Genomic DNA, 14,782 nt, shown 5'->3' on the forward strand with positions numbered 1-14,782 from the left:
TGACTTGTGTGCAGAATTGCTAAATTGTATGTGTAGGAGAATATAAATTGTTGGTGTCAGAAAGTTATACAGATTTGTAAATTATTTCCATTTTAAAATCTCAAGCTTTCCAGTACCTATCAGCTGCTGTATGTTCTGCAGAAAGTGATGTATTCTTTCCAGTCTGACACTGTGCTCTCTTCTGCCACCTCTGTCAGTGGCAGGTATTGTTTACAGAGCTGAAATGTCAAAAAGGTGTTGCCAAGCTGCAGCATGCATGCCCCCTCACTCCCCGATCTCTGCCTAACTTGTGGGACAAATGTACAAGGCTCGGTGCTGGAGGTCAAGTAGAGAAGGGCATGCTGGCTGCAGCCCAATCTGGCCTTTATGACATTTGATCTAGAAATAAAAATTCAATTTTATAAAGTCTGCAGCTCTGAAAGTGATATAGAGCTGACAGATTCCCTTTAAGGTTAAAGGAGAAGTCTGTCAAAATTAATTACACTGCGGGCAGGGGGTTGGGGGAACATAATAAAGAACTGTAAAAGGGGGACATAGCCCGCTCAGGCAGTCAGTGATTGCAGTGGTGTCCTGCCCCAGTCACTGACTGGCTGAGCGGGGCATAGTCCAGTAGCGGGAGGTGGCACTGCAAAGGCACATTGACTGGTATGGTTCTTTAATATGTTCTCCCCCACCCTCTTCCCATTCTGATTATTTTTTATTTGCCCAGACTTCTCCTTTAAGATGTGTCAGCGGATGTTATCTATGGTGGTCTGTGAGCCAGGACCCTTACATCTTCACTTATGATAATATCAGAGATGTCTGAATGATGCACACACCATATATGTTTCGGTACATATATTCAGGTCAGCAGAAATCATTCATACCATAAACATGAAATGAATTTATGTATTTATATACACACAGTATTGTGTTACAGTGACAAAGACACAACATGGAGACATTTCACAGCTTTGTTTCTTTATACATTACAGGGCTATACATGGAATTAAGGCATGTCGTTGAGCATGTATTGTTTCAAGATGAATCTCATGGTAAAAAGTTCTGAGTTGTTTCAACACGAGTCATATAATTCACAATGAACAATGATTGTTATCTTTTAGTCTCATTTTAGCTTTGTAACTCTCTTGATCCAAGGGATAAACCTGTTAACCTTGGTATATACTCCAGGATAGTCCTTTCGTCCACAACCATAGCCCCAAGAAGTTATTCCTACTATTGTCCATTGTCCATGGGCATTCTGGCACATGAGAGGACCCCCACTATCTCCTTGACAGCTGTCTACTCTATTGTCTTCAGATAGATTTCCAGCACAGATCATCCTATTGGTAAATTTCCCCTTGTACCGGAATATGCATTTCTCTTTGGGAAGGATTGGTACTGCTCCCTCCAGCAAAGTTTTGGAATACGCGGTTCCTATGACATAAAATTAAAATTATTAGTAAAGGATATATTCAGCCATTTACATTGAGCGTGCACTATATTGTCAGAATATGTAAATATGTTTTTCACCATTGTATATTGTATACCAGGAATTAGGTCTATTCAGCCATACATTTATCAATTAGGTTACTCAGACACTACAAAAAAGTCTGTAAGTCATTCCAAAGTTGTTGCTTATAGAGGACCCAAAATTTGACAAACTGAGAAACTGTAAAGGTGGCACCCAATAAAATACCATGTTGAAAGACACTGAAGTTTTCAGCATGACCCATTCCACTGATAATGTCTATAGAGATTGCATGCTTTATGCTCGATTTTATTAGCCTGTCAACAAAAGGCTTGAGTGAGTATTCATTATATCTTGTACAAACAGATCTATATGAAGATCTATAGGTACTACATAATCAGAAATATATGGATACCCAGACTGTGGTGGTCAAGCAGCACAACTATCTTGGAATCTTTTCTAGGGTGCCAGACTAATAGTCCTTCCACACGGAGCGATTATCAATCGAATTGTCACGGTAACAATCGCCTTTGAGCGATAATCGACTCATGTAAACACAGGAATCGATCATCTTGATCTTTTAACATGTTCTCAAATCGTCGTTGGTCGTTCACTTAAAATTAGCAGATCGCTTTGCTTTCACCGATTCACCCTATGTGTAAGATAGGCTTAAGCGATCTTAAAACAATCGCAATAACGATTTTTTCAAACGCTTTATCTTTTCGTCTAAACACTGATCGTTAAAAAAATAAAATTGTTTCATCAAAATCGTTAAACGATCTATAGGCCGAATTATCGCTCTGTGTAAAAGGACCATTAAGCCCCTATTACACAGGGCGATTAAGAAGAGCAAACGATCGCCGTCTTGTTAGCTCAGCGCTTGCTGCCGACTCGCTATTACACACGTCGACAGTGAGCGGGTTCCAGGAGTGTGGGGAGGGGCTGTGGGGCGCTACATGGGTGATTGCTAGATAGAAGATAGCGGCGGACTGCTGCCACCACTCCTATTACACGGAGCAACGGCAGCATATCGCTGTAATCCTCATTGTTGTTGTTTCAACATGTTGAAAGACAACAATCAGCCAACATCCTGCATGTCGGCTGATTGTTGCCTTCTATTACACTAAGTGGCCGCAACGGTCAGTATCAGCTGATAATCACTTTGTGTGATAGGGCCTTAAGGCAGTCCACCTCCTACCACCATGTCACTTGTACAAACAGATAAGAGGTCAACACACTACCAAAGTGCAATTGTGTAAATAGTGTTTATGTGGGCTAGGCCCTTTCTTGGGCCTGTATAGGTAGGGAGGTGGCCATACACCTTCAATAACTGTCAGCCAAACAATCAGTTCTGTCTCCCATCCTTTCCATACATATAAACGTTCGGCAAACCTAAACATTCCTATGTTCTCTATGGGGAGGGGTAAGCTGCAGCCAGACAGCTCTGGCAGTGGCTTATTTTTCTGAGAACAAAGGGGTAAGGCAGAGCCTTCCAATCAAGCCACTCCAATGTGCACAAACATCATCTGTTGGTGGAGTCTCAGGAGAGCCCCATACACCTCATATGCTGTGAGCGTTGGGTTTGGCTGACATGAGTATAAGATGTTTTGGGACTGTAAGTTCTATAAGGTAGGAAGACCTTCTTAAAGCAATGCCAACAAAAACATGTACTAGAGTCAAGTGGGCTGTGTAATGGAAAAGGAGCCACCTCCATGATGTAGACAGCACAATCAAGTTTATTGTGACATGGATGAATAAACACTCTTCGCTTTAGAACGGCACCTTGGTAATGTGCCAACTTCTTATCTGTTTAGTAGTAGGGTATCTGTATGGTAGACTGCCCCCTGGTCTGGCACCTGGAAGAAGATTCCAAAAGAGTTGTGCTGCCTGACTACCACAGTCTGGGTATTCATATATTTATGGCTATATAACACCTATAGATGTTCATACCAAAGATCTATAGTCACAACCCCATTGTATAAGCTGTTGAAGTCTGAATATACCCAAGTGAGTATCTAAAAACATTATGAGTTATTAAAGTTTGCATGTTTTTCATATATAAGGGTCTTAACAGCATTTTGGTAGCCAGAATGTCTAGTGACCCAGCCACAAAAGAAATTGACTTTGACAGAATTTTGCATACATTTTTGTAAATTATTATAATAGTGTCTAAACTATTATGTAGGGCATGTATATATATATATATTCTATACGGTAATAATCAGGTATTTTGACAGTAAAATAATACAGTATAATACAACAGACAGAAATACCTGTGTCTCCCCATCCAGAAATGAAGCATGGCTTCTTGTATACAGATGACGCCTTCCTTTCTGGAAGACATATTGGCAGGACATGGTAACTAAATGACATGCAATGGCCGTCCTTTCCCTGTAGTCTGACCAGTGCAATGTCATTGTCATTGCTGCCACTGTGGTATTTCTTATGGACAACAATCTTCTGCACTAGCAGCTCACGCTCAAAATCATCTTCTACTCCAGTGTGGTAGTCACCAACCCTCAGAGAGTATTTGTGAGCTTTGTCACCAAACCTGGAAACCATACATAAAAAAGAAGGACGCATTGATATTAGTTTATCTTTAAAGGCATTTGCTATGGCTATGTGTAAGCAATATATAACCTTAGGTTAATGGAAGCTATAGTACAAGAGCTGGCAGCCATTGTTCGGTCTGGTTTACAAAGTCTGATTATTATTATTGCTAGACTTAATGGATGGAATGAATGCAACATTTTTTTTTTTTCAAAGTAAAATGAAAAAGTAAAATAAATCACCCAAAGTGATTAAATTAAACTATGCCTAACATGAAAACTTGCTGAAAACAATAGGTTATTTTCAGATGACGCATCAGAACAGGATAATGCACCTGCCACACTGCACACACTGTTTAGGAACGGTTTGAGAAATGTGACAAAGAGTTTCATGCACTGACTTGACCTCAATAATCCTTAGGGCCCTATTCCACCAGACGATTATCGTTTGCATAATCGTTAACGATTAACGATCTCAAACAACCACTATTGCGAAAGACCTGAAAACGTTCACTCATTTCCATGGAGCCATAATCGTTACTTATGATCTCAATTGCGATCGTTTTTTTCTTCGCTATTTATTCGCTATTGCGTTCGTATCTGTTGCGAACGACCGAACGATGTCTTATTCAATGCAAACGTTTTGCAAACGAGCAACGATAAAAATAGGTCCAGGTCTTATACGGTCGTTAATCGTTAACTGCATTTCAACCGAACGATTATCGTTTAGATTCGAACAATTTAACGATAATCTAAACGATAATCGTCCGGTGGAATAGGGCCCTTAAAGGCCCTATTCCACGGAACTTTTTCGAGCGATTATCGTTCATAAAATCGTTCAAACGACCGCTCGTAACGATATTCGTTCTGTGGAATAGCTGTAAACGAGCGAACGACAACAGCGAAATCGTCGTTGAGTCTTTCACTATTTTTTTTCAACATGTTGAAAAAAAAATCGTTGGTCTTTCAACAATAATTCCCTAATCTTTTTGTTGAATAAAAAATCTTTCAGTCGTTCTCGAAATGTCTACCTAATTTCCCCACGTTTTAAACGACCATGTAACGATGTAACGACCGCAAAAAAATCGTTACACTACAGATATCGTTCATGTTCCCACACGTATTATGTTTTATCGTTCGCTTAAAAAAATCGTTAAGTGCTCGTTAACGAGCGGTCGTTGGAGCGAGTCTATGAGCGATAATCGTTCTGTGAAATAGGGCTATTAGAGCGAAATCTGGAACACCATAGGATAAACAGGGGAGAAAAAGTCTGATCCTTGGAGGATCTGCTGCTAACATGTTTGTGCTGGATACCACCAGACACATCCAGAGGCATGAATACAACCTTCATTACATTGGGCAGGTGTTTTTTTGTTCTGGCAGATTGGTTTATATATGAAATCAGCTATTGCTACTGCTGTTTGCTCTTCTGGTTCAATACTTTTCATTAGATTTTCTCCAACATTTTTCATACAAAATCAAATTGGTATCAAAATAGTTTCAAAAACAAAGCACAATAGTGCCAAGATAACAAAATATAGTAAATGATATAAACATTCATAAATACAAATATTCATAATAACACAAGAAAAGAAAGAAACTTTAGGTGAGTATGTTCTCTAAAATGTCATCAAAGGGTATAGGAATGCCAACCATTCAGGTAAATGCATAACATTCAGGTAGGATAGTTGTTATACAGTATAGTGATGTGTAGCCAAGGGGCTCAAAGACTCCAGCAGTTATCATAAGGGGAAAAAGAGGCCTGGAACTTAGGATATTCCGTATATTTGTCTAAACTGACTGTTAGAAGGAAACACATAAAGGAGAATTGAACCAGGGTTCCCAAGTACTTTTGAAACGGGCAAAGGACTGGGATTAAAGATGGACGAACCGGGTTCGGGTTCGAGTCGATCCGAACCCGAATGTTCGGCATTTGATTAGCTGGGGCTGCTGAACTTGGATAAAGCTCTAAGGTTGTCAATGACTATATTCATGTTTTCTTTATGCAACTTCAGCAGCCACCGCTAATCAAATGCCGAAAGTTCGGGTTCGGATCGACTCGAGCATGCTCCAGGTTCGCTCATCTCTAACTGGGATCCTAGGTCTATTACTTTCTCATATATGAAAGTAGTGTTAATAGCAGCAATTACTTCCTGTTTTGTTGGAAGATTATCAGACTTCCAGTACCTTATTAGGACAATTTTCAACAGAATAAATAGTTTACATGCTGTTTTCCCTTCTAATGAAACTATTTGGCAGAGCCTTGGGACAACTTTGTGTTTGCATCCTACCCAGGGCTGTAGACGAATTTGTGATGACATGACTGGTGTTGTTGCAGCCCCAGGCAGATGCCTATATTAAGACCCTATTACACAAAGCGATTAACGGTCGTATTTGTCCGATACCGATCGTTACAGCCAATAATCGGTTTGTTTAATAGAAGTCAATGATCAACCAACATGCACAATGTCGGCTGATTGTTGTCTTTCAATAGGCTGAAATGGTAATGATCGGCCTGTTAATGATCTGCTGCTGTCACTCCGAGTGATAGGAGCGGTGGTAGCAGGCCACCGCTGTCTCCTATAGGCTGCCCAGACGATCTAGCGATCACCCGGGCAGCCCACCCCCCCGCAGCTTCTCACGGCCTCCTCGGCTCTTACCCGCTTGCTGCCAATGCGTGTAATAGCAGCGGCAGCGAGTGGGGAATGACTTGAGAGGTCGGCGCTCGCTTGCTCCCTCCCGTCGCCCCATGTAATAGAGGCTTTTTTGCCTGTATACTGGCACATATCTCTAACCTTTTGAAGCAGTGTGCAGCTGTTAGAGCCCAGCAGCTGCTTATTAGTGTAGCTCCACACAGCAGACGTGACTCTTTGTGGAATCCCTTAAGCCTCAGTGAGGTCTGCCATGGCCAGCCACCCCTGCAGAAAGAAATTGTAAAAAATTACTTATAATCATTTGTACTTACGATCCAAGGCTAATGAAAGATACAGATGTATTAGACATCTGATACAAATATTAATACCCTATAAACAGGATATACTTTTACAGTAGTGACAGAATTCCCTCTCGGTTATGGATAGTGGAGCTGGCAGCATCCCTGAAGATGTAGGGTAGTGGGCAGCTTAACAGCAGCTTTCTTAATGGTTAAGAACTTGTTCACACAGCATATAAAGAGGCTGGAAATTCAGCAGCTGAACTCACACAGAATCAGTGTGTAAAAGTTACATGTGTTTTTGACATGTAATCTGCATAAAATGCCTACAAGTGAATGGGCATGATTTTTAACGCTGACTGTGTTGAGAAGTAGCTTATCCCTTATTTTAGGCAGCACTGTTTTAAAGACAATAAAGGAAAGAGATGGCCAGCAATAAATAAGGAGCTGACGTGATGTTATTCCAAGTGGCTAATACTGCTATACAGAAATCAAGTGTCTTGGCAATTCTGGGAAGTGCTGATTGGTAGAAAACACATCGGAGGACACTTGACATGGACCATACCCATCAGCACTTCTTACTCATAACAGGAAGGGGTGATATGCTGGGTGTTTACCTATCTCAGCCACACTCTATGGACCCAAGAGCAGAATTTTCTATTGTAGAGTAGACCAAAGTTTCTGTTTTATGGTGTGACAAGGTCAGAAGATTATAGAGGAGTAAGTATATTGCACGTGATAAATAAACTCTAAGATAAACCAAGTAAAGCTGACATATACATAACACATCCTTTGACCAAATCTTTTGATTCCTCCATACACATGCACATCATGTTCATCTGAGCATGCATGTGTTCTGAATGGAGAGAGTGGAGAAAATAATTGATAGATTCCTCTAGGGGTGGCTTATGTTATTTAGAACAAAAGGATTGAGCAGTTGGAAAACAACATATCCATGTTACCAGGTCCATGCTACTGTTGGCTGCTCCGGACTGCCTGGCTGAAGTGCCCCAATGAAGTCCCATACACTCAGCCCAGGATGCTGCTGCTAATCCCTCACCTCAGCACTCCTGCAAATACACATGAATGCTGAGACCAATGGTTGACTGCAGAATTCTGAGTGTATGGAGATGCCATCAGAGCACATCTGGTGGGACTAAAAGGCATATTACACCCACCGCCCGACCCACAATGTAAACAGATGCCGATCTAGATGCAGATCTAAAGCGCCTACTAAATGCCATTGATGTTTGTGCAGCTTTAAAGCGACTCTGTACCCACAATCTGACCCCCCCAAACCACTTGTACCTTTGGATAGCTGCTTTTAATCCAAGATCTGTCCTGGGGTCCATTTGGCAGGTGATGCAGTTATTGTCCTAAAAAACAACTTTCAAACTTGCACCCACATGCCCAATGGGAGCAGGGGCGGTCTTGGCATTTCTGGGGCCCCAAGCGAAGTTATGTCTGGGCTCCCCCCCCTCAACACGCGTTCCAAAACAATAGACCGCTGTGTGTTTCCCCCAGTAGTATATACCCCTTGTGCGCTACTGACAGTAATATATACTCCTTGTGTCCTTCCCCCAGTAGTATATGCCCCTTGTTTGCTTCCCCCAGTAGTATATAGACCCCTGTGTGTTCCCCCAGTTATATATAGCCCCCCGTGTGCTCCCCCAGAAGTATATAGACCTCCTGTGTGCTGCCCCAGTTGTATATAGACCCCCTGTGTGCTGCCCCAGTTGTATATAGGCCCCCTGGGTGCTCCCTCAGGGGTATTTAGCCCCCCTGTGTGCTCCCCCACTTGGATATAGACCTCCTGTGTGCTCCCCCACTTCGATACAGACCCCTGTGTGCTCCTCCAGTAGTATATAAACCCCCTGTGTGGTTCCCCAGTAGTATATAGACCCCCTGTGTGCCCCACCAGTATTATATAGACCCCTTGTGTGCTGCCCCAGTTGTATACAGACCCCTGTGTGCTCCCCCAGTTATATATAGACCACCTGTGTGCCTCACAAGTAGTATATAGACCCCCTGTATGTTCCCCCAGTAGTATAAAGACCCTCTGTGTACCCCACCAGTAGTATATAGACCCCTGTGTGCTCCCCCAGTAGTGTATAGCCCCCCTGTGTGCTCTCCCACTTGGATATAGACCTCCTGTGTGCTCTCCAAGTTGTATATAGACCCCATTCTGCTGCCCCAAGTAGTATATAGACCCCCTGTGTGCTGCCCCCAGTAGTTTATAGACCCCATTGTGAAGCTCCAGTAGTCTGTAGCCCCCCTGTGTGCTCCCCCTGTTATATATCCTCCCTGTGTGCTCCCCCCATTTATATAGACCCCCGCTGTGCACTCCCCCAGTTACACAGGCCCCTGTGTGCTCCCCCTCCCATATAGTATATAACACAATAAAACAAACACTTATATTCACCTGGGTCCAGGCGTCTCCTCTTCTCTTCACTCTTGTGGCAGCAGGAAGGGTTTTCCCTGCGATCACAATAGGCCGCACTTCCCTTGTCCTGGCGCCGATGCTCCAGTGATGTCACTGGAGCGCCGGCACCACAAGGACAAAGCTGCCACTTGTGTCCGCAGGGAAAACCCTTCCTGTGGCCACAAGAGTGACTGACAGGAAGGGAGCCAATGTCTCCCGCCCTATCAGTGCTGCTGCATGTAACTATGAGCGCTCATTATGAGTGCTCATAGTTACAGTTCAGATGGCAGCAGCGAGCGGGGCAGCGGCCCTGTCCAGCGGTCTTGAGCACAAGAGCGGGGCGTGGGGGGCCCCCTGGATGTTGGGGGCCCCAAGCGATCGCTTGGGGTGCTTGGTGCCAAAGACCGCCACTGAATGGGAGTATCTGTGCCCTAACTTTGCACCACCCCTCCGTCCCTCCTCAACACCCTCTTCATCATTAGGAATGCCACTGAAACATTTTCTCCATGCTGAACACTGCACAGGTGCTTAACGATCCAGCCCATGTTCAGTATTCACACAGCTGACGAATAGGAGACAATCTGCCTGGAGCATTCCTAATGATGAAGAGGGTGGGGAGGAGGGACAGAGAGGGTGTGCCAGCCTAATGCATACACAATCTAGGCCACACCCGTTGGGCACGGGGCTGCTAGTTTAAAAGTTGTTTTTTAGGACAATAACTGCATCACCTGCCGAATGGACCTCAGGACAGATCTTGGATTAAAAGCCGCCATCCGAAGGTAAAAGAGGTTTGGGGGGTCAGATTGTGGGTACAGAGTCGCTTTAATTATCCGTCAGCCGCACATCTCCTATACTAAAAATTGCTCATAGTTATAGGGCTGTAAGGATCAGAGCTGGCATGGGACTGAGAGCAAGTGGAGGGGTAAGTCATTCTTTAAAAAGAGGTGGGCAATCCATTTGGGGTGTTTTTTTTTTTTAATCCAAATTATTTTTATTGAAATATTTGCATTTTTCATTAACAAACAAAAACTCCCCAGAGGGCATACCCTCCGACCCCAACCCTCCCTAACCCACCCCCCATTCCTTAATCCTGTCAGTTCCACAGTCCTTGTTGAGTATACATAAAAGTCTGCAGACCATGATTCTCGACCTCCTCCCACCAGGTGAGTGGGTCTGCAATTGAAGAATGTTCATCAAGGGCAAATAAAGGTAAAGCACGACCAAGCAGCTTGACTGAGCCACGCCCTGCACACCTCTCACCAGCCAGCGGAGACAAGATACAAGCAATGATAGCATAAATCATTCCTCCACCCTGCCCACCTCACCTCCCAGCCTATGTGTGAGAACCAGCCGCCCCTAGTCCAGGGGTCGCCAACCATTTTCCCCAGATTTTCTCAAATTTCTTAGATGCTTTTCGTTGTTCATACGCGTACCTCTCCATGCCAATCAGCCAATTAACCTTCCCCACAAATTCCGAAACCGAGGGAGGGGTCTCGTCCAACCAATGCTGCGCAATGAGTTTACGCGCCATAAATAGAATACGGGCTACTGCAAGTTGTTCTGCAGCGGGTAGCGCTACGTCTTCCACGTATCCTAACACATAGACCAGAGGAGACTGTTGCAGTGCCACTGAGTATGCTTTTTGAATGGCCGACGCCACCCCTCTCCAATAGCGGAACAGCTTGGGACAGCGCCAAAACATATGTAGTATCCCCCCTTCATGGACATGACAACATTGGCACATGGGCGTATCCCGAACCCCTATGCGGAAGAGGAACTGTGGTGTGCGATATACCCGGTGTAGCAGGTAAAGGTGTGATAGCCTATGCTGCTCCCCTAAGGACAATTTAGGTGTCATTTCCACTATTTCCGTCCATTGACCTTCCTCTATAGGGCCTATGTCTGCCTCCCATTTCTCCCGCAGTTGAAGGGGAAATCTATCTAGGTGCTTAGATATAATATGTCGGTATAGACAGGAGATAAGTCCCTTAGTGGATTCAGAATCCCCTACAATGTTCATAGGTGGCATATAATGTACGTCTGAAGTCAGTATGTCCCCTTCCGCTTCACATGCATGGCGGAGCTGCAGATATTTGTAAAACTGAGCATGGGGCAGCACAAATTGACTCTGCAGCTGGTCAAACCGCTTCAGCTGTCTGCCATCATACAACTGCACTACCCTCCTAATTCCTGTGTCTCTCCAGGCAGAAAACCCCTCCAGAAAATACAATTCTCCCAACCACGGAGTATCCCATATGGATGTGTATTGTGTATAACCCGTGACCCCATATAGGTTCCGGATCTTCCACCATAATTTATGGATGAGTAACAGCGTTGGTATCTGAGGGCTGAGCAGTAATATCTTTTTAGCTTCCAAGGTTTCAAACAAAGAGTCTGACCGTAAGTGGTGTCCCAGCAGAGCTTTGTTCTGATCGCCCCCATCACCCACTTCCCATCCCCGCAGGTGTTGTAGTTGGGCCGCAAGGAAGTACATCGCCGCATTGGGAATGGCAAGACCCCCATCATCTTTAGCCCTTTGTAAGGTCTCCAGTTTGATGCGGGGGTGCTGGGAACCCCATATCAATGCACGGAAGAGAGAGTGAATCTTGCAGAAAAGGCGAGAGGGAAGCCACACAGGAGAGTTATGTAAAATATATAACAGCTGTGGCATCCATATCATCTTCACCAGATTCGCCCTGCCCACCACTGATAACGGCAACTTACGCCAAACCGCCAATTTCTGCTGAAATTTATCTATCAGAGGTGTCATGTTCAGTTTCTCATATGCTCTGACCTCTCTGGAGATAAATACTCCCAGGTATTTAAACGTACTGACACTCCTCAATGGGATGGCCGGATCCAATTGCAGAGCGTCTTCTGAATCTACGGGCATAATGACTGATTTATCCCAATTTATAGTAAGACCCGAGTATGTGCCAAATTCATTTATAGTGGCCATGGCATTAGAGAGGGAAGCGGAGGAGTCATTAAGGTAAAGTAATAAATCATCGGCGTACAACGCCACTTTATCCTCCCTCACTCCCCTTCGAAAGCCAACCACTCCGGGATGCAAGCGCAACAGGGAGGCTAAGGGCTCTATAGCCAGCGCATCCCTGCCGTGTTCCCCGGTGAAGCGGAAAAGATGAGGACAGCCCACCATTCCATTTGGGGTGTTTATTCCGAATACGACATTGGTTTTACAGGATTAACTCTATATTAGGCATGATCTGCTCACAAACAACTACTTCTGCCATGTGGCAAGATGCAAATTCTGCTTCAGGCGGCAGGTTGCATGGTCTTTTGGGGAGCAGCGGGCCTACACCATTTATCCCCACTACCTGCATTGACTGTCATCTGTGAGTGCTGCGCCCCCCTCTACCCTATGTGAGTGATAGCGGCAAGGACTGTTCAAAAGCATATGCTTCTTTTCATTTATATTATGGTAAAAACAAAAGTGCACAGGACTACTTGATTCCAAGAGGGCATATGCCATTACTAGAAATTTAGTTTCTATGTTTATATAAAAAAAAACAATAGAACTGAATAAAACTGAAAGAAACACATGCAGGAACAAAGCCCTAATGCATTACACTAACATCCAAAAACAGGGGGCCTAGTAAAGGGTTTTTTACACTCTTTTACACTGATTATCGCCTGAATGAACGTTAATAGGGATGTTTGTTCATGATAACTGGCTCGTGTAAAAGGGCCAGCGCTCGGGCAATGAACAAGAAAATCCTGGTTCACCAGCTGATCTTATTGTTTATACAGGGCTAAAAGTCATTGTTAGTGTAACCGGGGGATGTGCAGCTAACAGTGATGAAAGTGGAGGGCTGTCCTGCCTGTACGATGACTGAGCGTTCATCTAAAAGGACCCTAGATCTGATAACCAGGGGGAATAGGTTGTCTTTGAATACCAAACTCCTGTGGGGGAGATTTGTCAAGACTGGTGTACTTGTATGTCGTTCTTAAATAAAGCCCTGTCCCTGTTTACCCCGCCAGATTTACTAAGAGGTGCATGCAAGCTGTCAGGACCTGCACCTGTCTACAAATGCTCCAGATGCAGGTGTAAACCATGATAACTTAAGTGTGGGTGGAGGCCACAACTACTCCTTGCCGCACACACCTGACCGCCCATCAGGCGAGAGGGGGTTACAGCTGGTGTCCCCCACAAAAAAGGTAACAATCCGTGGTATACTTTGATAAATGTGCCCCTTTGCTTATATCAGGCACAGACAAATAGATTAGGATATTGTAAGGAAAAAATAAACATTACAATCGTCATTTATATAATTTTATACTGCGGTCAATTAAAATATTTCCTGTATTACTATGTCATTTTTATTTCCTTACTTCTTTAACTAAAAACAGCATGAAAAATAACCAATGAATATATCCTCCAAACATCCTCACCCAGTCCTCATTAAGACCATGTTTGGTGAGTAATGAGAGCTATTTCTCATTTAAATAAACATGTGCAGATGTTTTAGACACAGTCTTTTTGGCAAATGGACGGCTTTCTAAGAGGGAGCGAAAGACGCTAAAACTTTTCCATCTTTTATTAAAAAAATAAACAGACACCAACTTTTTACACAGGTAACATACCTCATAGATTTGGTTCCACCGACAATTCTTTTCTTTCTCCGAGACACATGACTTATGCCACATTTGGCAGATACTCCATCTACTCAAGAAATCAAGAAATATTATTATTTAAAATATATTTACATGTCATGGTATATGCTTTTTTGCCTAGTATCACAAATATATAAAATCCATAGGTATCTACTCTACTCACCCATGCCCATACAATGTTTTAGCCCTGTCCTATTCCATTTTTCAAGCAGACCAAAGGTCTCAGATATGTAACATCATTCATAACTAGCAATTCATAAATCACATAGAACCATGGAAGGCCTTTGCTATGTGCAACCCCAACAGGGCACCAGTCAACAGACTGCTTAGGGGGTGACACTGGGATGGTTGAGTGGTATAGCTAGTCACCCATACACGGTCACGAGGCCCCCGTAGCTCCAGTGATAGAGTGACATCACCTGAGGTGACCAAAATACTATATGGGGCAGAGGCTGGAGCTAACTACTATATGGGGGTATAGTGGGACCTAACTACTTTATAGGGAAACAGAGCAGGCTTTATGCTATATGTGCTGGAGCAGGGACCCAATATGTTTTTCTGGCATATTCTGCAGTAAACAGTTGTGGCCCTGGCTGAATGACAATGAAAAGTAAACGAAATGTTAAGAGAAGACATCGCCTGTAAGTCACTTTCATCATTTGTTTGTTCTGCAAAGCCTGCGTAGAGCTGCTCAATATATGGTCACTGTATAGGGGGATAGTGGTCTTCGTATAGGATTCTATTCAGTAATAGCATAGTGGTAATCACAGTGGGAATAGTGTAGCAGTAAGTCC

The 14,782-nt window shown here is 43.7% G+C and overlaps 1 protein-coding gene across 1 annotated transcript in view; it reads right to left on the minus strand.

Annotated features, from left to right (window-relative positions):
* Positions 1 to 925: 925 nt before the first annotated feature.
* The window catches only part of LOC138798628 (neurotrypsin-like), a 64,741-nt gene continuing 50,884 nt past the window's right edge, over positions 926 to 14,782 (minus strand). The window contains exons 12-15 of the mRNA XM_069979163.1: positions 13,959 to 14,037; positions 6,795 to 6,917; positions 3,724 to 4,001; positions 926 to 1,416 (exon numbers count right to left, since the gene is read on the minus strand). Of these exons, the coding sequence (XP_069835264.1) occupies positions 1,106 to 1,416; positions 3,724 to 4,001; positions 6,795 to 6,917; positions 13,959 to 14,037 (791 nt within the window). The 3' untranslated portion in view covers positions 926 to 1,105. The remainder of the gene's footprint in view (positions 1,417 to 3,723; positions 4,002 to 6,794; positions 6,918 to 13,958; positions 14,038 to 14,782) is intronic.

This window comes from Dendropsophus ebraccatus, chromosome 8, assembly GCF_027789765.1.
Source record: "Dendropsophus ebraccatus isolate aDenEbr1 chromosome 8, aDenEbr1.pat, whole genome shotgun sequence".
Classification (NCBI taxonomy): domain Eukaryota; kingdom Metazoa; phylum Chordata; class Amphibia; order Anura; family Hylidae; genus Dendropsophus; species Dendropsophus ebraccatus.